The sequence below is a fragment of the Jaculus jaculus genome, chromosome 5, assembly GCF_020740685.1.
Source record: "Jaculus jaculus isolate mJacJac1 chromosome 5, mJacJac1.mat.Y.cur, whole genome shotgun sequence".
Taxonomy (NCBI): domain Eukaryota; kingdom Metazoa; phylum Chordata; class Mammalia; order Rodentia; family Dipodidae; genus Jaculus; species Jaculus jaculus.
This window is the reverse complement of record NC_059106.1, coordinates 105424132-105450677: the sequence shown is the minus strand read 5'-3', so window position 1 is coordinate 105450677 and position 26546 is coordinate 105424132. Positions and strand designations below refer to the sequence as shown.

Genomic DNA, 26546 nt, shown 5'->3' with positions numbered 1-26546 from the left:
TTCATACTGTAAAGTTCTCAATAAAACCAAAGGGAATTCCAGAAATTGTTGGTGAGCAAACACAAGGACAAGCTGACTGCCCTCTGTTCTGCTTGGAGTTCAGAAAAGTTAGAAGTGCAAATAGGAGTGTTGGAAAGTCTAGTCGATGTTTAGGGAGTGCCTGCTGTATGCATGAGCCCTAACAGGTAATTTCCAAGTTCAAGCAGAAGTTCAGAGAAAAGACTGCCTGATTCAGCTGTCCCCAGCTAACCTCAGCACACAACAAATGTTCATGGTTGAAACCCCCACCCTCTCCTTCCCCTCACTCTCCTTCCAACCTGCAAACAGTGATTTTAGCCTACTTTATGGATAATCAAATCTAGAATCAGAGAAAGTTAAGACTCAAGGCTCTCTAGAGGCTGTCTGGAATTCTTGAAGTCAGGGGTGCCTTCTCCTTTCCAGCCAGGTGTCTCTTGGCCTGAGAGGAAGCTTAGCCACCTGACATTGGAATCCCAGTCCTGCCCCATTGTCTCAGTCACCTCATTCATGTCATAGTTCCTCATTTATGGAACACTGACCTCCAGAGATGATCTAGGCTTCACAAAACTGGCCTGTTTCCTTATCTCTGATATGGGACAAGCCAGGCCCACTTCACAGCAAGCAAGAACTAAAGCACTGAACCCAAGGGCAGACCCAAAACAAATAACACCTCTCCCTCTGTGTCTGTGTGTGTGTGTGTGTGTGTGTGTGTGCGCGCGCGCGGGAACTGTGTGAGCGCGAGGACCCAACTGAGATTTATTCACTCACCCTTGGGCACCGTGCCTGGCACACGGGAGGCGCCCAATAAATGCCTGCTTGAGCAAAGACCAGCCCTCAATAAATAACATCTGTTATTGAGGCTGCTGATGCAGGGGAGGGAGTAGGCTCTCCCCTTCCTTACCCATTCTGCATGGCCTTTTCCCACCTTTCTCTTCGACCCACCCACTCAATTTGGCCCCTTCCTCTAGGTCACCCACTCCTCCACCTCTTTCCATTCAAACTCTCCTCCTCCAATTACAGGATTCTTTCTCCTCCCCTTAACCATCCACTCTAGCCTGTCTCTCTTCCCATCCCCCACTTTATGCTTCCTCCCCTTGCCCAGCTTTCATCCCCCGCCCTCTGTCCCCTCCCCCAGCCTCCTTCTTCCCTCCTCCGATCTCCATTCCCACTCCAGTTCCTTCCCAGCATCTCCACCCCCGCCAGTCCCGGGTGGGGGTGGCGGGAGCTCCAGGGTCCCTGGCTTGGGTCCAGCCCACGGCCAAGGGCTGCAGCGGCAAAGGCGGGCGGGGTTTCTGGCCCTGCAGTTTAGGGTTTTTTATAACCCTGGCAGGCTGCTCAGGAAGTGCCTCCCCGCGCCCCCTCCCCCGGCCACGCCGTGCGCTCCCTCGCTCCCTCCCTCCTTCCCTTCCTGCGCTCTGGCAGCTAGACCGTGGAGGCCACTGCGGACCGAGGCGCCGGCGCAGGTACCGGCGATCGATTGATCGGACCCTCTGGTTAGCAGCGCCCCGGGGTGCGTGACTTTGTGTCTGCGGGCGGGGTGGGGCGTGGTGGGTTGATCCCTCTGTTCATGTAGTGTAGAAGCATGATATCCCCGAGTGGGCAGATTGTAGAACACTAGAGAATGCTTGTGTGGGTTGGTTCACTGTTGTGTGAGTGCGTATGTGTGCCTGAGTGAGTACAAATGGTGCATGTTGTGTGGTAACCGTGTCTACCAACACTCATCTAGGAGTGAGTCTGTGAGGAGATTGGGGGTATTGAGTGCCCAGACGAGTGTAAACCAGTGTGTGTACACTGTAAAATGTCTACTGTGTTTAGATGCCAAGTGAGTGTGTTTATGTGTCTGTCTCTCAAGCATTCATGTTTCTCTTGCGTATGATGATTGCGTAAATGTTGTCTGATGTAAACTGGGCTTGTGGAATTTGTGAGCTTGTCTGCTGTGTGTAAATCTGTGTACATGTGTGTGTGTAGAATTGTGTGTATCTCAGTTGTCTGTGTGTGTGTGCTCACATGGGTCCCCAGTGTATGTGTGGGGAGTTTGTGGGTTGTACCTCTGTGTTTGTGTCTGGTTGTGAGTGTATATATAGGCCTCTTGGTATATATATTTGTGTCTGAGTTTGTGAGTTGTCTGCGTGACTGTATGTAAAGAAGTGTGTCTGTGCATGTAGGTCTTGGAGCGCGTAGTTGTGCCTGTGTGTTTGTTTCAATGTGTGTCTAGGGCTGACAGGGTCCTTTATGGATCTGTGATGTAACCAGCCTTTCTGCTTTGCAGGTATGATGGCCCCAGGGGTGTGTGACCTGTGTGTGTATGTTTGTGTGTCTGGGAGTGGTGCCATCCACTTCCCCTGTTTTGGTCACTGAGGCCACAGCAGTCTGATGTGGGGTGTCACCAGTGGGTCAGGCTGGGGCCTTTAATTAATGTTGGCTGGCTGTTTGCAGAGGCGATACCAGCATCACTGCCACTCCCCACACAGGCAGCAGCTGGCTGGGCCTTTGTCTGCTCCCTATAGCCCAGCCAGATGTGCCAAACCTGGAGAATGCCCGCCAAACCCATGCTGACTGCCTGCCGTTTCTGTCTGCTCAGACAGACCTTGTCCTCCACCAGGAGGCCCTGTAGCCCAGTTTCCCTAATTCAGCCTGGCCACTGAGTTCTTAGTGTGGCGCTGTGATCCCTCCAGGATCCCTGGAATGGGATGGAGCCACAGTTTCCGGCCCCCTCCCCCAGGCTGGTGGCCTCCCTCCAACCTTCTAAAAGAGGTGGTGGGGGGGGTGACCAAGCTCGCACTCTTGCCTTCGCTCTTGCTTGCTTGCACGCTCTCTCTCTCTCTTTCTCTCTCTCTCTCTCTCTCTCTCTCTCTCTCTCTCTCTCTCTCTCACACACACACACACACACACACACACACAGTCACACATACAATAACATAAATACAGTCATACACACAATAGTAGACTCTTTCCAACCAGGCATGAGACCCCACTCAGTCCTTGGATGGTCCTCCTTTTCTCCTCCAGACCCTCTGCATTGTTTGTGGTGGTTGTGCTCCCCCTCCCCCAGCCCACTTCCCAGCCTCATCTTGTGTTCTGTCACATGCACCAGTAGCTCTCACTCTTTGGGCAGGTGACTCCTCTCCTGTAACCCACTCCTAACCATGCTGGGTCAGTCCTTCCACTCTGTTGCCCACACCCCCATCTGAGTCTAAAGTACAAGAAATGCTGTATAGGTATTGAGAGGCCCAGCATCAGAAGACAGTGGTAAGGGTTCAGGTAGCTGAGGGGAAAAACCACAGGAGGAGGACTGGATCCAGTGTGGTAGTTTTGGGATGAGGGACGAAGCAGAGCTGGTGACAGAGGTAGGTGTAGGAAGAGAATCATCTTCCTCACTAGCATTGAGATTGCAGCCCCCTTGGGTGGAGGTGAAGAATCAGAGGAGTCCAACCTATTTCCAGAGCCCTCATCAGAATTTGGTTGAGGTCTCTAAGGAAAAAGCAGTGGAGAGGAGGCAAGAAGAGAAAGGAATAGGGAGGTGCATTAGGAAGGGAGGAAGTTAACCAGGCTCAGGAAGGGGATCAAAATGCTCAGCAAACTCTGAACTCAGTACTAAACAACAGTCAGACTCCTCTCTTACCCCTTCCCTGCCTAGCTCTACCAAAGAGGCAGATGAGGCCTAGAGAGGTCCATGCATAGTACCAACTTAGGGAAGAATCCATATACATGGGTTCAACACCAGGCCACCAAAAGACCCCAAGAAGGGGTCAGTGAAGGAAAGAAGAATGGGAGGAGGGGAAGGAGGGTAAAAAAGGAAAGACAGGAAGAATGGAGGAAGAAGGAAGTGAAGGAGGGAGGAACAAAGAGAAGAAGCAAGTAAGGCCCAAGGATGGACATTAGCTTGGGTCTCAAAACATCCATGAGTGAGCCGCCTGTTGCTGCAGGGGTATAAACAGAAGTGGGTTTCTTGGCTCACATCTTGGAGAAAATCTGGCTCCCCTCTCTCATGCCAAACTGCCCTGTTTGGGGATCAACTCTCAGACTTGGCTGCATTGCAAAGAAAACAAGACTGTGTGATTAAGGGGGATTTTGCATAGAGGAAGAGGAGGAGGGTGGAGACCAGAGGACAGGGAGTGGGGCTTGGCACTGGGTGGTAGCTCAAAGTGGTGTCTGCAACAGCAGGCCTGGAGCAAAGGCTGAGAAAGTGAGACCTTCCTGGCGGGTAGAGAGAAGCAGGGTCTCAAGTAGTAAGAATATGAGAGTAGAAGCAGGCCAGAAATGGTAGGGTATAAGAGGAAATAGAGGCCTTAAGAATCTGCCCACCATGTTGAGGGGTTTTGGGGGGGGGGGTTCTGACAGGGACTGAAAGGTCTCAGTGCTGGACTTACCTTTAAATCTGGGTTGGAAATTCACACTGGACAGCACTCCAGCTTTCAGGTGGCTGAGTATTTTTATTTGGTTGTGTTTGGTTTTGGTTTGTGAGACAGGGTCTCATGTAGGCCTGTCTAGCCTGGCCTGAAATTCACTATGTAGTTGAGGATGATCTTGAATTTTTGATTTTTCTGGAATCAAAGGCCTGTACCACCATGCTTGGTTTGACTAATTTTCTTTGTTGATTTGGTTTGGTGTGTGTTATGTACATGTGTCTGAACATACAAGTGTACATGCCCATACCCAGTGCCCACATTTGGAGAGGTTGACATCAAATAAGAATTGCTTTCCACCTTATATCTTTGAGACAGGGTCTCTCACTGAGCCTGGAGCTCCCTGTTTTTCAATTAGACCAGCTGATCAGGGAGCGCTAGCAATTCTTCTATCTCTGCACCACTCAGTGCTAAAGTTAAAGGCAAGCAAAGCAACTCAAATCCTTCATGCTTTGCATGTAAATGCTCTTACCCATTGTGCCATATGGGTTTTTTGTTTGTTTGTTTGTTTTTGTGGTGCTGGGGCTCAAATCCAGGGTCTGTGCATGCTATTCAAGTGTTGTACTACTGAGGTACATGCACAGCCTCCAACCTTCAAAAGTACTCCAAGCCAGCCTCCCTCTGCTGCTCTCCAACACCTGGGTCTGTGTAGGGTTCTCAGCCTCCTTCCAGGCCTTGCTCTTGCCGTCCCTACCTGGTTCAACCTCTTTTCCCACTATGCTTTCTTCCTGTTCTACAAACCTCTGCTTCCCTATGTGTGTCCTGCTGATGTCTTTCAAGAATACATCATAATCTGTGCTATTCTGCGTCTCCACCGCCTTGTGTGTCTCTCCCGGGAGCCACAGCCCTGGAAGGGAAGATTGCTACCTTATCATATCATCAGTCCATCATCAGTGGCTGTTGCCACTCCCCTCCCCCAGACTAGGCCTGTCATTAGCACTGAACAAATCTGATTCCCATCACTTTCTGCCTATGTGACCTTGGGCAGATTTCCATCATCCCTCTATATACAAGGAGGGACAAGAAGAGGACTTACTAGTTACTTGGGAAGGGAAGTGTAGTAGTACTTAAAAACTCTTGAGCCACACAGTACATGCTCATAGTCCTGGCTCTTACCTGTTCTTTCTGGGTATGGAAAGGATAGGGAATGGAGATATGAAGTGGGGGCACTGCTGAGTTCATGTGTAGATAATGATGGAAGAGGTACCTTTAACATGAGTGGCAGGGCCCTTAGCATTGGCTATACTGGGTACTATAACTTAGTTCCCCACCTGGCTCTGTCCTCTCTCAAAGGAGCTCAATGATGCTTCCCAGGCTGTGAATAGGGGAGGCAGCACTGTGGGGCTGCCAGCAGCCAGGGCTGAAGAGAGACATGTGGACACGTAGCCCCTATGGCTCCCGCCTGCCAGATCCTCCGCTGGGCCCTTGCCTTGGGGCTGGGCCTCACATTCAAGGTCGCACATGCCTTCAGATCTCAAGGTAGGTACAGTCCAAGTATGGTCATGGGAAAGGAACAAAGTGCTAAGAAAGACAATTGGGTACTACAAAAGAGAAATTCAGCTGAGTATGGTGATGCACACCTTTAATTCCAGCACTCGGGAGGCAAAGGTAGGAGAATTTCTGTGAGTTCTAGGCCAGCCTGGAGCTACGGAGTGAGTTCCAGGTCACCCTGGGTTAAAGTAAGACGCTGCCTTTAACTTCCCTCCCCCCTCAAAAAAAGAAAGAAGATATGCTATGGAGGGTGTTGGTGCACACCTTTAAACCCAGTACTTTGGGGGCTAAGGTAGGAGGCTTGCCTTGAGTTCAAGGCCAGCCTGAGCTACAGAATGAGTTCCAGGCCACTGGAACTCTTACAAACAAACAAACAAATTCGGTGGGCTTAGGGTGGGCAGGATCATGGGTGGAAAGGCCTGGATCGTTTAGGCTGAGCTGAATTCTCAGGGCTTGATGAGGCAGCATCTAGGCTTACAGTTAGGACCCAGGGGTTAGCAAAAACCAGGACCCACCAGCCTTCTGATCCTCACACACAGATGAGTTCCTGTCCAGTCTGGAGAGCTATGAGATTGCCTTTCCCACTCGTGTGGACCACAACGGGGCACTGCTGGCCTTTACACCACCTGCCCTTCGCAGGCAGCGTCGGAGTACAAGGTCCCTAGCCGAGTCTCAACTGTTCTACAAGGTGTCCGCACCCAGCACCCACTTCCTGCTGAATCTGACCCAGAGCCCCCGTCTCCTGGCAGGACATGTCTCCGTGGAATACTGGACACGGGAAGGCTTGGCCTGGCAGAGGGCTGCCCGGGCCCACTGCCTCTATGCTGGCCACCTGCAAGGCCAAGCTGGCAGTTCTCATGTGGCCATCAGCACGTGTGGGGGCCTGGTGAGCTGAAGATTCTGGGAAGCAGGGGGAAATGCTCACTTCCTTTTGGAAGTTAAATAAAACACTTCTAAATATGTTAGGAATGGAGTCATCATGGAACATTTTAAGTTATTTTTTATTTTTTTAGAAAGAGAGAGATAGAGAAAGAATTGGCATGCCAGGGTCTCAGCCACTACAGTTGAACTCCAGAAACTTGCATCTAGTAGGCATGTGTGACCTTCCACTTGTGTCACTTTTGTGCATCTGGCTAAGTGGGACCTGGAGAGTAGAACTTGGGTCCTTATGCTTCACAGGCAAGCACCTTAACAGCTAAGCCATCTCTCCAGACCTTAAATTATTTTTTAGGTAACTAATACTTTTTAGATGTTAGCCAAAAGCATTTTTCAGAGGAAAATACATAGCTTTATGTGAGGCTGAAAATAAATGAACATCTTTCTCAATAAATCAGAAACAAAGTGGGCTGGGGAGATAGATCAGTTGGTGAAGTAGTTGCCTTCAAAGAAAGCATGAGGACCTGAGTTCAGTCCCCAGCACCCATGTGACATGCCAGTCATGGTGGCATGTGTCTATAATCCTAGTGCTGAGGAGGTGGAAACAAAAGGATCCCTAGCGCTTGCTGGCTAGCTTATCCAGCTGAATTTGCAAGGTCCAGGGTTCAGTGAAAGACCCTGTCTCATAAAAATAAGATGGAGAAGCAAACATCATCCCAGTGTTGACTTCCAGCCTCCACAAGCATGTGTACCCACAAACACATACATGATTTTACACATACACACACATGATAAAAAGAAAAACACTTCTAAATATAGGTTGGGGAAGGAATCACAGAAGCACATTTTAGAAGTGTTTTCAGCTAATCAGTACTTTGACAATGTAGTGAAAGCAGTAATTAAATGGATATTTACAGCCTTAGGTAAGGCTGAAAATAAATGAACATACATCTCAAGAAATTATATAAAGTATAGTATAATAAAACTAATAAGATAGAAGGAATGGAATCATATAGACAGTGAGAGGGTCTAAAGAGCCAGAACCTGATATGAATTTTCTATCCCAGCATGGCCTAATTGTGGCAGATGAAGAAGAGTACTTGATTGAGCCCCTGCAAGGTGGGCCCAAGGGTCCCCGAGGCTCAGAAGAGAGTGGACCTCACGTGGTATACAAGCGTTCCTCTCTGCGTCACCCCCATCTGGACACAGCCTGTGGAGTGCGAGGTACACCCAATCTCTCTGGGGATGGGCCAGGGGGTTGCACAGCATTCTTCCCTTAAGGCAAAAACAGGGAGCAGAGTTTTTCCATCCAAAAGGTCAGCAAGGCAACTATATAAGATAGAAAGAAACTGTTAAGAAAGAGACACAATGACACAATTCAGGTTTTCCATCCGTTTGCAGGCAAGTGAGCAGGAGGGACATATACCACAAAGTTGTGAAGCAACAGTGACTATCATTGCATGGTCAGCTGGCCCAGCAGAAAGGCAGTGAGACAGATCAACTTCTTGTTGCTGGGACAAAATACTTGACCAAAAAATTGTTTAAGAAATACAAAGGCATTGTGATGGGGAGGTAATATGATTGATGGAGAATGGAATTTCAAAGGGGAAAGTATGGTGGGGGAGGGAATTAACATGGGATATTTTTTATAATCATGGAAAATGCTAATAAAAATTAAAAAAAAAAAGAAGTACAAAGGCCACAGAGAACTCAACTAAAACAAGCTGCTAACACCTGCCAAGGCTCAGGGATTGTTGCAGAAATCCCTGTTGTGAGAAGACTGTAAGAGCCACAGGGTGGGTAGAAATACCCCAAGCATAGCTCCCCACCACCAGAGACTGACTGAGGCCCCAATTACCTAACAATGAACACTAATAACCCTACTGAGGAGGGCCCTTGGGGAGATGGGGTCCCAGGGAGAGAGGATATAAGACTATAACCTATATAAAAAAAAGAAATAAATTAATGGTAAAAAACTATTTTAAGGGAAATAGGCTTGTCAGTTTGCTGGGATGAGTTTCCAAACCAAACACAGTTTATAGGAGGAATGGAATTTACTTGAAGCTTACAGATGCAGGGGAAGTTCCATAATGGCAGAAGAAGCTGGCCCCCTTTCACAGGTCCTCACACAGAGAAAAACCACCAGTACTAGCACGAGCAAGCCCACTCAGGAGCCCAGGCAGAGCTCAAGCACTCTGCATATCTTGGGCTGGAATTCAGATCTGCTTTAGGGCTGGACCCCAGCATCTGCCCAGTGTGACACTTCCTCCAGCCAGGAAGCTAGATTTCCAAAATCTTTAATAAAACTAAATCTATTGGGGGCCATCCATTCAAAGTATCACATGTCGCCCCTGGCCCTCTATAGATTCATAACCATCTCACATTGTAAATTGTATTTAGTACATTTTTAAAGGTCCCCATAGTGTTTGTCAACTTAATATAGTTGCAAAGTCCCAAGTCTCATCACAAATTTCAGATTGTCTTTTAGCTGTGAGTCCTGTAAAATCAAAACAAATTATATACTCTTAACATAATAAAGGCACAAAGCAAACATTGCTAACTGCTATAAGACATAACAAGGAGAAACTGGAACAATGCAAACTCAAGCAAATATTAAACATCTGTAGTTCAACTCTGATATCCATAACCAGGACTAATGACCAGTGACAAGTGTTTGGAATTTTTCAGTTTTGCCCATCCAGCTAATCTGAGTAACCGGGGAAAACTTTCATGCCAAGCCAACAGAATTCCATGGTAGCCCTTGTATAGTTCTGGTATATCTAAACATCTTCCAGTCTCCACTATAAACCATGGTTCATCTTCCAATGGCTTCACCAGCCTCTCAGGGTCACCATGCCCTGCCTAATGCCATGTTTTAGCCGTGGCTCCTGGAATCATGTGTATTTCATGACCTACTCCATGCATTTTTCATGTTTTTGAAACCTATACCAGGTATGTAGGACACAGCCATATTCTTAATTCAGGAATGAAATAAATTATGACCTTGAAAAGCATGTTTTGTTCTTTTCAGATTGCTTTAAAAAGTTTACATTTCTATCATTCAATCTTTCTTTATGCATCCTTTTTCTTATTTCATTGTAAAGTACTTAGGCCATCTTTCTTCCAAATGTTAATGTATTTGATAAAAGCAGTTTCAGTAACATAAATCCAGTCTCTGTGCCTATAAGTTTTAAACTTGTTTTGAGGTGGTTTTTTTTTTTTTTTTACTTTAAGTCTTAAATTTCTCAGTTCCATATCTTTAGCCAAGTACATCAGTCGACAAATTTAACCTTGATCAAACTCTCTGAGCATGAGCAGCAGAATGTAGCCAGCCATTATGCCAGTATCCCAATTCCAATAAAGTTTTCTATAGTCTTTCCTTTTCTTTAGAAAGTTCATAAGCCAAGGCTCCAAATACAATTTTCTGTGTACATAGAATTTTTAAGCTCTCATCAACATAATCCACAAAACTTGGCTTACTGCTCTTGGAAGGTGTCTTCAGTTGTAAGCACCAAGTCCATATCCATTCCTCTAAAACAAAAGTTCCAAAAGACCAAAATCACATACTCAGATTCATCTCAACAACTTTACCCTACTTCTGGTACTAATTTCTGTAGACAGCTTCAGGTTGCTGGGATGAACTTCCAAACCTGGCACAATTTATAGGAGGAATGAAATTTATTTGAAGCTTACAGATGAAGGGGAAGCTTCATAATGGCAGAAGAAGCTGGCCACGTATCACAGGTCCTCACACAGAGAAAAACAACCACTGCTAGCACAAGCAAGCCCACTCCAGGAACCCAGGCAGAGCTCAAGCACTCTGTATATCTTGGGCTAGAATTCAGATCTGCCTTAGGGCTGGATTCATCTACAGTGACCCCACTGCCAGCCAGGATGCTAGAGATCCAAAAAGCTTTAATAAAATTAAATCAGTTGGGGGACATTCATTCAAATTATTGCAGGGAGGTAGGTCATTTTTTTCGGGGGGAGAGGAAGGTTTTATTTCAGATTACAGTTCTAGGTTACAGTCTATCATGATGGGGAAGGCAAAGCAGCAGGAACTTGAAGCAGCTGAACATATTCAGTCCACACTGAGGAAGCAGAGGAAGGAAGAATGCTCATGATCAGCCAACTCTTCTTATACAGTCCAGTATCCTGCCCATTCAAGGGTGTCACCCACAGTTAAGGCTAACCCACCCCAGTTAACCTAATCAAAATAATCCTCACTGGAGATTCTAGGTGCTGTCAAATTGATAATCCATATACACCATCACAACAGGTGTGTGAAACCATTCCTTCTCTAGAATTATTGTCTAAAATCACATAGTTAAACAGTAGCATGGTCATGTGGTTGTACAGGTAAAATGCCAGCAGTGGCTGGGCTGTAGCTCAGAGGTAGAGTGTTTGTCTGACTTCTTCAAAGCCCTTGTTTCTTTCTCAATGACTGAAAAACAAAATATACACCTTCACCATCAGATGAAGTAGTCAGGTACTGTTCAAAGAATCATAAGTACAAGACAAGTAGAATGACAAGTATACCATCAGCCATTTAGGAAATGGGAGATATGGAAATAATACAAAGCTGGATACGGTGGTGCATACTGGTAATCTGAACAATCAGGAAGCCAAGGTCATCTGTGACTATATAATAAGCTAGAGGCCAGCCTGGGCTACATGAGACAGAGTCTTCAAATAAAAAAGTTGGGGACCTTTATCAGGTATGAAGACCTGAGTTTGTATTCCAGCACCCACATAAAAGTTGGATGTGGTTGTACATGCCTGTATTGCCAGCACTGAGAAAGCAAAGAGAGAAGAATCCTTACAGCTTGCTAATTAGCTAGTGTAGCCAAATCAGAGATCCTATCTGCCCCTCTGGAGAGGGAGAGAAAGGAGGATCTGTGGTGTTCACTGGCCAGCTAGTGAGTTCTGGTCAATGAGATACTCTGTCTCAGTGAGAAGTAGATAGCATACCTGAGGATAATACCTGAGCTTGTCCTCTTGGCCTCCACATGTACATATCACATGTGTGCCTTCATATAGGCATACCACATATGTATGAAAAGCCAAAAAAAGAAAGGATATTCAAATATTTACCAGCACAATCTACAATAGAAAAAGGATTGATGCCAGGCATGGTGGCACATGCCTTTAATCCCAGCACTCAGGAGGCAGAGGTAAGTGGATCACTGTGAGTTCAAGGCCACCCTGATACTACATAGTGAATTCCAGGTCAGCCTAGGCTAGAGTGAAACCCTACCTTGAAACACCAAAAAATGTAAAAATGGATTCATGCCCAGTGGAAACACACAGTAAGAGACTAAATAAATAGTCTGAGCAATACAGCTACAAGCAGAAAGTTAGAGGATATAACAATTGAGTGACCAATAAGACAATCAGGCTGTAGTATAGTCAGGACATTGGGTTGTATAATCAGGTATATCACAAAAAAAAATTGTTCAATCAAAAGAGCAAGAGGAGCTGGGCATGGTGGCACACTCCTTTAATCCCAGCACTCAGGAGGCAGAGGTAGGTGGATCGCCATGAGTTCAAGGCCACCCTGAGATTACATAGTGAATTCCAGGTCAGCCTGGGCTAGAGTGAGACCCTACCTCGAAAAACAAAACAAAAAGACCAAGAGCCTAGGAAAATGGATCAGTAAAGTGCTTGCCATGCAAACATGAAGACCCAAGTTTAGATACCCAGCACCTACATAAAAGCTGGGTATGGTGGTACATGCCTATAATCCCAGCACTGAGAGACAGGAAGATCCCTGCGACTTGCTGGTTAGCTAATATAGCTGAATTAGTGAGCTCTAGATTCAGTGAGAGTCCTTGTCTCAAAAACTGTGGCTAATAACTAAGCAAGACCCTCAATATCAACCTCTTATACACACATTTATACATGTGCACCAGTATACACATTGGCCCATATACATAAGAATACACAACATATATTTTAGAGGAAGAAACGGACCATTAAGAGATGGGGAAGAGGGTTGCTGGAGGGCAGTAGGAGGAAGTAACATAAGAAAAAGGTACAATAATGCATGTAAATGTAACTGTCGTGATGAAGTGCATTGCTTTGTGTGATGGAATAAGCCTAAATAAATGAGATCACATGTGAAAGTTTGCCATCACAACTGGTCCTTTTTGGTACTTAATAAACACTAGGGTTGTTTAAAAAAAAAAAAAAAAGCACACACATACACCATGAACATACAAAAAGGCCCAAGTAGTTGAGACAGGCTTGGTGCATAGCTGTTATACCTCCTCCCAGGAGCTGAGACAGAAGGATCAAGAATTCATGGCCAAGCCAGGTGTGGTGGCACACTCCTTTAATCCCAGCACTCGGGAGGCAGAGGTAGGAGGATCGCTGTCAGTTTGAGGCCACTCTGAGATTACATAGTGAATTCCAGGTCAGCCTGAGCTAGAGTAAGACCCTACCTTGAAAGAAAAAAAAATCATGGCCAACCTGGACCACATAGCAAAGCCCTATTTCAAAAAAGAAAAGAAAAAAGCCAAGTGGCTGTGCAGGCATATATTTCAGACAGCTAGTCAAGCTGTGCCACACCAGTAAATCACATTTGGGTAGTGGAATTGTTAGGGAATGTTAGTCATACTAATTATAATGGCAGACCAGGTGTTTCAGCTGACGAGCTTAGCAATGGCACAGGTATGGAGATATTCAGTTGGACATTTGAACATTGGAAGAGTCTGATTGCTTAACAGACAAGCAGTCTTGCAGGGAGACATCTGGGCTATTGTACAGCCAGACAATGGGGGAGTCAGTTGTTAAGGAATCCATCCGTTTGTCAAAAGAAAACTATATCAGTGTAGACCTAAACATTCAATTAGTGGAACATTGTAGAACCAGACAACATACCTTTGAGATGCTCAGTAGCATAAGAAAGGGTTGTTTGACAGCCTCTTGGCAGATGGATCATGAGCTAACAACTGGGCAATAAAAGCAGGCAGGGCATATAGTCTGGTTGGCAGAGTATTTACCTAGCATAAAGTTCAGTTCCATCCCCATCTGTGCAGGAGGCATAGTGGCACATGCTGTCATCTCAACACTGGAAGTGGAAGCAGGAAGATTGGGAGTTCAAAAACATCCTTCACTACTTAGCAAGTTGAAGACTAGCCTGAACCATATAAGGCTCTGTCTTAAAAAAAAAAAAAAAAAAAAAAAGGCAGGCAGCAAAATGACAACAAATGGTCCATCAAGACTGTTGGGTAAAAGGGACAACCAGATAGCCAAGGGTTCTACATGAACTCCACAGGCACCAGCAGTGAGGGCTTAATGGCTCCACTGTGTCCCCCAGATGAGAAACCATGGAAAGGTCGTCCTTGGTGGCTACATACCCTGAAGGCACCACCTGCCAAACCCCTGGGGAATGAAACGGAGCGAGGCCACCCAGGCCTAAAGCGCTCAGTGAGCCGAGAGCGATATGTGGAGACGCTGGTGGTAGCCGACAAGATGATGGTGGCCTATCATGGGCGCCGAGATGTGGAGCAGTATGTGCTGGCCATCATGAACATTGTAAGTGCCTCCCCCTTCCTGGGGCCTGGATTTCTGAGGACCTACAACCAATATCTACATATGAGGGGAAAACTTGTCGTTGTACCACCTTTAATCACAAAACCAGGGGCCACAGCAGTAGAATGGAGGGTGGGCTGGGGAGATGTTCAGTGGGGAAGTGCTTGCTGTGCAAGTATGAGGACCTGAGTTTGGATCTAGAACCCACATAAAAGTTGGATGTGGTTGTACATGCCTGTATTGCCAGCACTAAGAAAGCAAAGATAGAAGGATCCCTATAGCTTACTGGCTAGCTAGGCTAGCCAAATCAGTGAGCTGTAGCTATAATGAGAGATCCTAGCTCAAAAAATAAAGTAGAGAGTAACTGAAGAAGACACCCAATATTGATATCTGATCTCCATTGACACATGTATGTGCACCTATCCACACATATGCATAACCCACATACACACCACACATATATACACATGCAAAAAATAAAAAATTTAAAAATAAGCATGTGCTAGAATAAGACCCTACCTCCTCAAGAAAAACAGAGGGGGGTTGGCTGGAGCAATGGCTTAGCGGTTAAGGCATTTGCCTACAAAGCCTAAGGACCCAGGTTCGATTCCCCAGGACCCAAGTTAGCCAGATACATAAGGGGGCGCGTGCATCTGGAGTTCGTTTGCATGGCTGGAGGCCCTGGCGCTCCCATTCTCTCTCTCCCTCTTTCTTTGTCAAATAAATAAATAAATAAAAACAAAATATTTTTAAAAGAGAGAGACTAATTGAGAGGGGGGAGGATAAAATGGAAAGTGGATTTTTGAGGGCGAAAGTGGAGGTAAGGAGGGAATTATCATGGTCTGTCTATAATAATAGAAGATGTTAATAAAAAGTTAGGTCTGGAGCTGGGCGTGGTGGCGCACGCCTTTAATCCCAGCACTTGGGAGGCAGAGGTAGGAGGATCGCCTTGAGTTCAAGGCCACCCTGAGACTACAGAGTTAATTCCAGGTCAGCCTGGACCAGAGTGAGACCCTACCTCGAAAATCAAAAAAAAAAAAAAAAAAAAAAGTTAGGTCTGGAGAGATGGCTTAGCCGTTAAGCACTTGCCTGTGAAGACTAAGAATCCTGGTTTAAGGCTTGATTCCCCAGAACTCACATAAGCCAAATGCACAAGGTGGCACATACATCTGGAGTTCGTTTGCAGTAGCTGGAGGCCCTGGCGCACCCATTCTCTCTCTCTCTCTCTCTCTCTCTCTCTCTCTCTCTTTCTCTCTCTCTCTCTCTGTGTCTCTGTCTCTTGCTCTCAAATAAATAAATAAATAAATAAATATAAACAAAAGAAGCATGTACTTTACAGGTACTCATTAAGGTTAACAGTACACAAAGGCACACATGCCATCTGTATGCATGGCATCCTTGAACACAAGTACCTCTATTTCATATAGATAACCTACTTATTTCACATTCAGATATATAGCTATCCCTTTGTATTCATAGGTAGTTGGTTCCAAGACCTCCCCCATAAACATCAAAATTCTCAGATGCTCAAGTCTCTTATCATTTTTAATTTTTTTATTGTTTTAGTTTTTTGAGGTAGAGTCTCACTCTAGCTCAGGCTGACCTGGAATTCACTATGTAGTCTCAGGGTGGCCTTGAACTCAGGGCCATCCTCCTATCTCTGCCTCCCAAGTACTGGGATTAAAGGCGTGCTCCATCACACCCAGCTCAAGTCTTTTATATTAAATGGTATAACATACACTTATTCTCCCATAGACTTAAAATAACCTTTAGATGACTTAGGATACCTAGTGCACATAGCTGTTTCATTGTATTGTTTAGGGAGTTTGGTAAGGGGGGAAAGTCTGTATTATTTATATTCAGTACAAATACAATTTTTTTCAGATATTTTTAAGCCATGGTTGGTTGAGACCATGTGTGCAGAATCCATATACAGGGCTGTCTATACTCAGCTCCTATACTAGAACTTGGCATATTCTTTTATTTTGTTTTTAAAGTATCATATATGTATATAATGTATTTGGCCACACTCACCCCCATTACCTTCTCTTGTTCCCCTGCCACTTCCACTGAATGCCTTCTTCCTGATGAGTCCCCCTTCTACTTTTATGTCTTTTTTAAAAACCAAGATTTATGGGGCTGGAGAGATGGCTTAGCAGTTAAGGCACTTGCCTGAGAAGGCTAAGGACCCAGGTTTGATTCTCCAGTACCCACATAAGCCAGATGCACAAGGTGGTGCATGTGTCTGGAGTTTGTTTGCAGTGGCTAGAAGTCCTGGCATGCCCATTCTCTCTCTCTCTCTCTCTCTCTCTCTCTCTCTCTCTCTCTCTCTCTCTGTCTCAAAATAAAATAAATAAGTAAATATTAAATTTAAAAAATATCAAGATTCTTGACCTCTTTGATGCTCATGCTCTTTATTCTTTAAAAAGGACTTTGATGACACTCTGTTTCAAAAAGTTAATAATGCTAGAGACTAGGGTCAAAAACATTTTCTTGCAAAGCCTGTCATCCCAGGATCAGTTCTCCAACACCCATGTAAGGCCAGATTAAAAAAAAAGTGGCACATGCGTCTGGCATTTAATTGCAGCAGCAAGAGACTCTGTGCCCATACAAACACACATGCACATGCATGCAAATAATTAAGTTTTAAAGGATTGCATTAGTGGAGAGAGTCTGGGGAGATGGCTCAATGGGGAAAGTACTCACTATGCACACATAAGGATCTGGCTTCAGATCCTCAGCATCCACATAAAATGTCAGGTGTGGTAGTGTGCTCCTGTAATCCTCATGTTGGGGAGGATGTTCAGGTCTGGCTGGCTAGCTGTCTAGCCAAATAGTGAGCTTTGGGTTCACTGAGAGACACTGTCTCAAAAAATAAAGTGGAGAGTGATTGAGGAAGACACCCAAATTATCCTCTGGCCTCCACATGGATGCTTAGTCATACACATACACATGCAATAAAGGAGGAGCTATAATAGTATCTACTGCAGAAGGTAAAAGTTAGTGGGAGCAAAATCAGTCAGAACACATGGCTAGTAGTAAGGTTTGATGAATGGAATTCTGATTCCATTAAAACAAAACAGAAGACAAAATAATTAGCACACTCACCATGACCCAATATTGACATTACATCATCCCTGAAACCCACTCTTCCTTAGGTTTTCAAAGATTCCTAAAACTTTCCAGGGCTCCTGGAAACAGAGGTTCTAATGGGACAATGATGGGCAGGACTCTGAAACTTCTGTCCGCTAAACTCAACTCAACCTCTGGACTACTTTTCCAGTCTCCTGCCTCCACAGTTCTACCCTCTATTAATGCTTAACTTGGTACTTTCAGAGCTGGGGAGATGGGCCAGTCAATAAAGTTCTCATTCAAACCTGAGTAAGCAAGTTTGATCCTACCCAGACTCCACATAAAAACCTGGAAGTTGGGGGAGGGGAGTAGGGTGATGGGGTGTGGGGGACATGTGGTGGAGCTGGGGCAGTCCCTCGGTTCTGCCTTAAATTATTATTTAAAAAGAAAAAAAAAGCTGGAAGTTGTGGCAGGTATTCATAATACCAGTACACTGACAAGCCAGATGGGAGGCAGAGGCAAGAGAATTTCCCAGAAGTTCACAGTGGCAGTGAAGCAAAAGACAGCAGCAGAGTGAAATCCAATGAAATAAAGCCTGCCTCAAGCAGCCACACGCCTTTAATCCCAGCACTTGGGAGGCAGAGGTAGGAGGATCACTATGAGTTCGAGGCCACCCTGAGACTGCATAGTGAATTTCAGGTCAGCTTGGTGAGATCCTACCTCAAAAAAGCAAATGAAGAAACACTGCCTCAATTGAGGTAGAAAGGCAAAGACTGACCTCCAAACACATGTATTCCCACATGCATATGAAAACATACACATACGTACATGAATACACCAAAAATTGTATGAGATCATGAACTCATCCCTCAAGCCCACTCTGTGCATACATAAGGCATCAAGCAAGGTAAACAAGGGTTGTAGGACAAGTAGACAGATAAGCTGAGTTGGGACAGTCAGAACCATTCCAATAAGCAATCTAAACTTGAATCCCATTTAAGGTATCACCAATTGTAATTCCCTGACTTCATCTGTCAAATAAGTTTGAAAATAGTACCTACTCATGAAATGATACAAGTAACAGCCTTTACCTACCACCCAGCACAGAATAGGTCCTCAATTAAAGCAAATGATCGTATTTTTCTCTTCATTCCTTTTTAAAAATGCATTTATTGACAATTTTCATACACATAAATAATATATTAATATTCACCTCCTACTACCTTCTTTTGTCCTCCCACTTAACCCCTTCCCAGCTAGTCCCTCTTCTACTTTAACATCTGTGTGTGTGTATGTGTGTGTGTGTAGCCCTCTGAGTTTTATTAGGACTGCTTTTATGGGTTGTTAGGTTATTTATTGGAGCATGGGCAACTTACCCGTGGTTATACCACTAACAAACATCTCCCTCCTTCTTCATGCTATATTCTGGACTCCTCTTAAGACTTGGTCTCTCTTGTTTCTTGGAGGTCAGGTTGCCAAACTTTTCCAGGACTCGAGTCTGGGAAACATTGTTAACATCCTCGTCACACGTCTCATCCTGCTCACAGAGGACCAGGTACAGGGGATGGAGAGGTGCTTTATATCTTCCCCTCCATCTATTGCTGCCTGCTATCTTCAGATGGATAGGACACCCATGCACCCTACTCTGTCCCTCCCTAGCCCACTCTGGAAATCACCCACCATGCTGGAAAGTCTCTGGACAGCTTCTGTAAGTGGCAGAAATCCATCATGAGCCATAGCGGTCATGGCAACGCTATCCCAGAGAATGGTGTGGCTAACCATGATACAGCAGTGCTCATCACACGGTAAGGAATGGGGAGGACTCCAGGACTGAAGCTAAGGGAACACATGGAGAAGGGACCATCAAGATCCAAGTAAGAATGGCATTTGCTTGGGGGGGGGGGGCTGGGAACCTTCAGCCATTTCCTGAAGGAGACACAGATGGAGAAAGGATGCTGGGAGCCCAAGAATGGGGGAGAGGCAGCATTTAGACCCTAACCACACACTCATTCACTCACTCTCCATTCATTTGTTTAGTCAGTTATGAACCCCAAGCATCCTCAAGACAAATGGATTGGCATGGTGGTACACTCCCAGCACTCAGGAGGGAGGATCAAGAGTTCAAGGTCATCCTTAGCTATATAGCAAGTTCAGAGCCAACCTGAGCTACACGACACCCTGCCTCAAGAAAAAAATAAAACAGAAGCTGATCCCCATAACCCATGTTAAAAAAGAGAGAAAGAAAGAGAGAGGAAGGAAGGGAGGGAGGGAGGGAGGACAGAAATCCTGGCATGATGTTGCATGCATCAGCACTAGGGAGACAGACAGATGGTCTAGCTTAATTGGTAAGCTCCAGGACATTGAGAGACCCTGACTCAAAAAAGTGGATGGCATTCCTGAGGAAGGACATTGAGAGTGTCCTCTGGCCTCCACATGCATGCACACATGTGCATGTGCACCAACACATAAACACACACAAACCAACAACAGCAACAAAAGATTAATGATTACATCAGCCAGGAAGGTAACTCAGGGCCCTCACTGCTCTCCTCTTTCCACAGCTATGATATCTGCATCTACAAGAACAAACCCTGTGGCACACTAGGTACTGGAGTCCATGGGTTCTAGGCACCTCTGACAGTGGCCTTGATTCCAGGGTGAGACCTAGAAGGGTAGATGGGGCCCAGCCAGCATAACCCTGGGTCCCATCTCACACTGCAATCCCGTTTCGCAGGCCTGGCCCCTGTGGGCGGGATGTGTGAGCGAGAAAGAAGCTGCAGTATCAATGAAGACATTGGCCTGGCCACAGCGTTCACCATTGCCCACGAGATCGGGCACACGTGAGGCCAGGGGACACAGAAGGGGGAGTACAGGGTGGGGCTGGGTGGGTTCCTTGGTGCCTGGCACAGCCGACACCTCTCTCCAGATTCGGCATGAACCACGACGGCGTGGGGAACAGCTGTGGGGCCCGTGGCCAGGACCCGGCAAAACTCATGGCCGCCCATATTACCATGAAGACCAATCCCTTTGTGTGGTCGTCCTGCAGCCGAGATTACATCACCAGCTTTCTGGAGTGAGACTGGACCCACCTAGCCTGCTCAGCGGTCATAGTCACATTGGGGGAACTCTGAATATCACAACTCCCTGTGACTTCCCTCAGCCCCACCCAGCCTGGTGTGACCCTGAGATGGCAGCCTGGCAGTCTCCTAGCATGACAGCTGCTTCTTTCTTATCACAGCTCGGGCCTGGGACTTTGCCTGAACAACCGGCCTCCCAGACAGGACTTTGTGTACCCAACGGTGGCTCCAGGCCAGGCCTACGATGCAGATGAGCAGTGCCGATTCCAGCATGGAGTCAAATCGCGTCAGTGTAAATACGGGGTAGAGAGAGCCTTCCTGCTTTCCTTCCTGGGAGGGGAGGTGGCCACAAGGGGTAGAGAGCTTTACCAGGACATCCACCAGAAAAATAGGAATGGGAGAGTAGAGAAGGGGTGAAGTGAGCCCCTGAGGGAAGCTGGGAGGACCAAAATGCATGGGGGTGTCCAGATAGCCCAAGCAGCCAAGAAGAACAAGATTTAGACACCTTACATCTCCAGACAGCTGATTTGAGAGCTAGGAAGGGGAGAGTCAGATGCTGTTGAGCACAGATGACCGCTTGTGGGTAGCAGCAAGAGCAAAGCCCCAGACCTCTAACTGGGCAGTTCTGAGCAACACATCCAAACTTGGTGGAAATAGCTTCCCTAGAGAAAGGTCATCTACTTCACTTGCCAACAAACTGGAGAGAATTTTCCAGAGTCTCTGTCTTCACTGCCCACATGGTTCATGAGGTCTCCTGGCCCCAGTCCTTGGCTGGACAGGCTCTGAGCTTCCTGACTCCTCCCTACTCTTTAGATTCCAGACTCAAAGCACCATCTATTTATCAAGAAGTGAATTGGGGGCTGGGACCTAACACAGCTGGTAGAGTGTCTGCCTAGTATGCACAAAGTACTAGGTTCAATACCTAGGCACCACATAAAACAGAGTGTAGTGGCACACACCTGTGTGGCCCCATCACTCAGAAGATGGAGGCAGGAGGATCAAAAGTTCAAGGTCATCCTCAGCTACCTTGATACTTCAGTATCAACTTTAAGGTCAGCCTGGGCTTCATGAGACCATGTCTTAACAAAAACTGAACTAGGGACTGGGGAGATGGCTCAGAGGATAAAGCATTCGCTGCACAAGCATGGCGACCTGAATTTGGATCCCCAGAATCCATATAAAGCTGGACACAGTATTGTGCATCTGTAATCCCAGCATTCCTACCACAAGATGGGAGGCAGAGACAGGAGCATCCCTGGAGCCAATTAGCCAGGTATACACCATAGCAATCAACAAGAAATACCTTGTCTCAAAATGGTAGGCAAGGACCGGTGCCTAGGGTTATCCTATGAGCCCACATGTGCTATGACACAAGCCTGCACACACACAAAAAGGGCAGGAAAGTAAGCTAGGGTGCAAGGGGATCCTAGTTCTAGCTCCCCCAGAAAACTGAAGATTTACTAGCATCTTTGGCCACCAGAGCTCTGCTAGTTTTCCTTTCCTCTGCCCCCTTTTATCAGTTTCTTAAGCACACTCCAGCACCCTTCAACCTCAATTGTAAAGGCCCAGTGCAGGGTCCACTTCCTTCCACACTGCAGACAGAGCAACAGAGCTTTCACAGCTATGCCTAACATAGTGCCATGCTGATGTGAAGTGGGGAGCAGGGAGCCATCAAAACTGCCCTCACTTCATTCTACTACAAGACCAGGAGACAGATTTTGAAACAATGTATATTTTGACCTTTTTAAACAATGTATTGCGTGTGCTCATGTTTATGTGTGCATGTATGTGAATGCTGGCACACGTGGAGGGCAGAAGACAACTCTCAGGTTGTCACCTATCTACTATCTACCTCATTTGAAGCAGAATTTTTCACTCTGGATTTTCAGTCTCTGTGGTTTTTTGTTTGTTTTTGGATTTTGGTTTGTTGTTTTTTTTTTTTTAATTTGGGGGGAACTTTTTACTGTACTTGCCATGAGCTTCTGGGAAATTCTGTCTTGCTTCCCATCACACTGTCAGTATTCTGGGATTACAGAAGAGTATCAGGGCTTTCAGCTTTTCTGTTTGCTTGCCTGCTTGCATGCATGCATGCTTGCTTGCTTGCTTGCTTGCTTTCTTTCTTTCTTGCTTTCTTTCTTTCTTTCTTTTTTAATTTTTTGAGTGAGAGACAGAGAAAGACAAAGAGGGAGGTGGGGAGAGAATGGGCACCCCAGGTCCTTTCAGCCACTGTGAACAAACTCCAGACATGTGTGCCCCCTTTGGTGCATGTGCAACATTGCATGCTTGTGTCTCTACATCTGGCTACATGGGACCTGGAGATTCGAACAGGTGTACTTAGGCTTCACAAGCAAGCACCTTAACTGCTAAGTCATCTCTCCAGCCACCCCCCTTTTTTTAATAACCTTGGGCAAGCCATCTCCCCAACCCCGGCACTTTATTTTTATTTAATTTTTGGTGTGTGTGTAGTATGTGTGGTGTATTAGTACATGTGTGTAGATGCACATGCCCTGTGTGTACACATGTAGAGGCCACAGGAGGGCATTGGGTATCCTCCTCCATTGCTTTCTTTGAGATAGTCGCTCACTGAACTAGGAGCTCACTGTCCTTCAACTAGACTAGCTGACCAATGAGACTGAGCAATCCTCCTGTCTTCCCCCCTCCCCCACAACCACCACTGGGATTAAAGGCATGCATAGTCATGACCAGCATTTTTACATAGATGCTGGGAATCAAACTCAGCAAGCACTCTTATGACTGAGAAATCTTCCCAGCCCCTATTTTGACATTCTTACTCTTGTTCCCTGCCACCACCCCCAGTTTGGCTGGTAATCATAGCATCTTCCAATGAATTATTGAAGAATTCTGGGGATCCCTGAATTCCTTCTGTGTCCTGGAATCCTAACAACAGTGATCATAGCTGTTATTTAAGGAGCACTCATTGTGTTTTAAGCATATAATGTGTATCATTTATATGTATAATCTTACAATCCTTAAGTTATAGGTGAAAACACTGGGTCTAGGGTTAAGTATCCTAGGCTATAATTCTAAGAACATGAAAAGCATGGGTTTAAACCTAGACTCCAAAAGGATGTTGCAGGGAAGGACCTGTTAGTATATCAAGCTTGGGCTGGCATTATGCAAACTGGATAATCAAATGTCTTCCTGTCCCTCCAGGTACAGAGGGAAATTATTTACTGCATGGAAATTGGTTCATAAGAGTTGGAGACAGAGCTCAGTTGGTAGAGCGCATGCCTACTATCCATGAGACCCTGGATTCAGCATCACCTAACCTGGGTGGTATATATTTGTAATCCCAGCTTCAGGAGGTGAAGGCAGTAGGATCAGAAATGCAAAATTATCTTCAGCTACCCAAGAAATTCAAGGGCAGCTTGGATAACATAAGACTCAGTAATAATCATAATTAATGTATGTAAATTGGTCCACTTACTGACTGGTCCAAGGCCATTTATGTTCATTGTTACCCAGTAATAGCATTTTGCATGCTCCTTTATATCATTCTTGTCAGAGGACATTAGGCTGCCCATCTTCTAGATGAAGAAACTAAGGCACAGAGAGGACTGTGTCACTAGTCAGTGACAGAACTGAAATTTCTCAAGAGTGGCCTAAACTCTTTAAATTTTTTTAATTTACTTGAGAGATAAACTGGGCACACCAGGACTTCTTACTGCTGCAAACAAACTCCAGATAGATGCACCACTAGGTGCATTTGGCTTTACATAGGCACTGGGGAATTGTATCCTGCCTGCGAGCTTTGCAAGCAAGCTGAGGTCTTTAACCGCTGAACAATCATCCCAGCCCCAACTCATTTAAAAAAAAAATAACACTTCACGAATTTGCATGTCTTCCTTGTGCAGGATCCATGCTAAACTTCTCTATATCGTTCCAATTTTAGTATATGTGCTGCCAAAGTGAGTACCCAAGTCATTTTTTACATATACTACAGTGCCTCTTTGGGGAGAGGAGGCCCATAAAAGATAGAATACATTCTCTTTTAGGGGAGGATGGAAAAGGTTGTACAGGCATGTGTGTAGTGTGTGGGTTCATGTGTACTCAGGCACTTAAGTGTGTGTTTAGGTACATACATGTGTGCATGTGAAGGCCAGAAGACAATCTTGGGTGTTGTCTTCAGAAATGCCATCTAACTAGACTGGCTGGCCAGATGGCTCCAAGGAGCCTTCTATCTCCACCTCTCCAGTACTAAGATCACAAGCATGTGCCACCACATCTGGTATTTTATGGGGGTTCTGGGGATTGCACTCAAATCCTCATGCTTGCAAATCAAGTGCTTTACCCACTGACCTATCTCCCCAGCTCTCAGAAATAAATTCTCTTGAAGGGGTGTCAACAGCATAATTGAGGCTATACTGATGTGTTACGGTTTTAGCCGGGCATGGTGGCACGTGCCTTTAATCCCAGCACTCGGGAGGCAGAGGTAAGAGGACGCCATGAGTTCAAGGCCACCCTGAGACTACATAGTGAATCCCAGGTCAGCCTGGGCCAGAGTTAGACCCTACCTCAAGGGGTGGGGGGAAGTGGCCAGGAGACTGACTACAAACCAAGTGAAAGCTAAAAGTGTAGCTGAGGAATGTCATTAGAAGGCAGAAGTTATGGACTCTCAGAGGTGGTGGGGTTAAGAGAATATGTCTGAGAAAAACTTTCCACACTTCTCAAGTGTGTGCAGTTCTCTCTCAGGTAGTGACCCTTGAGGCATGCCTCCTTACATCTATTGGTTAGTTCAATCTGTAATCTTCAAAGTTTAGAGGGATTTGGTTCAAAGAAGATAACAGAAATATCTTTACTTGGAAGTTCCTGGGAGGGCAAGGCAGGAGGTAGGCTTGAAAATGTGAGATTTGACCATACCTGAACCCAGTGGGGCTTTTCTTTAAGGGATAGTAACCTGGGACCGTTCCACACCTTCTGCCATAGATGAGACTGCCACCAGGGCTTGAGCCATCCTGAGCAGGATTCAGAGAAGTAGAGGCCTATTCCACACAGACCCAACCTGGTGCTGCCAATTCTTGTTAATGCATGTGGGTGAGCCTGTGCATGGTGGCCAGAGGACAACTTCTAGTATCATTCCTCAGGTGCCATGCACTATTTTTAGACAAGGACTCATAGCCTGGGGCTCACCAAATAGGAGATACTGGCTGGCCAGGGAGCACCAGGGATCTGTCTCTTCCCTCCCCAGTTTTGGGACTACAAGCACACAGCACCTATGCCTGGCTTTGCCGTTGTTGCCATGTTAAAGGCAACACTTCACTAACTGTGCGATCTCCCCAGCATGTGGTGCTGTCCATTCTTAACACATACTCAGAGCCGAAAAAACTAAAACTGAGATTCTTGCCCTGAGCCACATCGAGGCCCGATCTCTCAGAACCTCTGTTCTAGGTTGTTTCACCCATCCCAGAAAGGAAGCTTCCTGTCCCTTCCCCAAGGCAGGAAGGACCTGTGATGATTCTCCACACCACAGACCTTGGCTAAACCCTGGATTGTCTCACAGTAGCAGTTCGACTTCCCGCAGAGGACCTTGTCTTTCTCTGCCTTAGGCCTCTTGAAGTGACATGGAGGTAGAGGTGCCCAGGGGAATTTATAGCACGCAAAGGTGTTCCATAAGCAGAGTTTACTGACATTAGCACCCGGACACGACCCAAAACAGGGGCTCAGGAAAAAGCCTGAGCGACCTAGGAAAGCCCTGGGGTCCTCCAGTGCCCAGTGGGGCTGCCCGAGGGAGGAGGACGAGCCTGAGAGGGAGCCTCGGCCCACAGGAGGTCTGCAGCGAGCTGTGGTGTCTGGGCAAGAGCAACCGGTGCATCACCAATAGTATCCCGGCCGCCGAGGGCACGCTATGCCAGACGCACACCATCGACAAGGGGGTGAGAGGCGGCCCACGAGGCTCCAACCCGGCCCAGCCCCTGCTCCTAGTCCACACCTCCCGCCTGACCCACTTCCTGTGACGCCACGCTCCTTGTTTTCCTTGGGCGTTGGCCGCACCCACCGCAGGTCCCGCCCCGAGGGGTGCGGCCAGCTCGCCGCCTCGCTCCCCCTTACT

At 46.3% G+C, this 26546-nt stretch overlaps 1 protein-coding gene and 1 non-coding gene across 5 annotated transcripts in view; one reads left to right on the top strand and one right to left on the bottom strand.

The window, feature by feature from the left end:
- The first annotated feature begins 800 nt into the window (after positions 1-800).
- The window catches only part of Adamts10 (ADAM metallopeptidase with thrombospondin type 1 motif 10), a 36596-nt gene continuing 10850 nt past the window's right edge, over positions 801-26546 (top strand). The window contains exons 1-12 of one of the 4 annotated variants that reach the window (XM_045148924.1): positions 801-1528; positions 5718-5903; positions 6455-6801; positions 7859-8015; positions 14113-14330; positions 18871-18954; positions 19059-19204; positions 19961-20004; positions 20134-20239; positions 20326-20472; positions 20638-20779; positions 26263-26370. In XM_045148924.1, coding sequence (XP_045004859.1) covers positions 5816-5903; positions 6455-6801; positions 7859-8015; positions 14113-14330; positions 18871-18954; positions 19059-19204; positions 19961-20004; positions 20134-20239; positions 20326-20472; positions 20638-20779; positions 26263-26370 — 1587 coding nt within the window. In that variant the 5' untranslated portion in view covers positions 801-1528; positions 5718-5815. The remainder of the gene's footprint in view (positions 1529-5717; positions 5904-6454; positions 6802-7858; positions 8016-14112; positions 14331-18870; positions 18955-19058; positions 19205-19960; positions 20005-20133; positions 20240-20325; positions 20473-20637; positions 20780-26262; positions 26371-26546) is intronic. The other 3 variants (XM_045148922.1, XM_045148923.1, XM_004672209.2) reach the window with 3 other exon arrangements.
- Positions 24307-24413, bottom strand: LOC123461134. Its single transcript, XR_006637452.1, has one exon. It is a non-coding gene; the product is annotated as a U6 spliceosomal RNA (small nuclear RNA).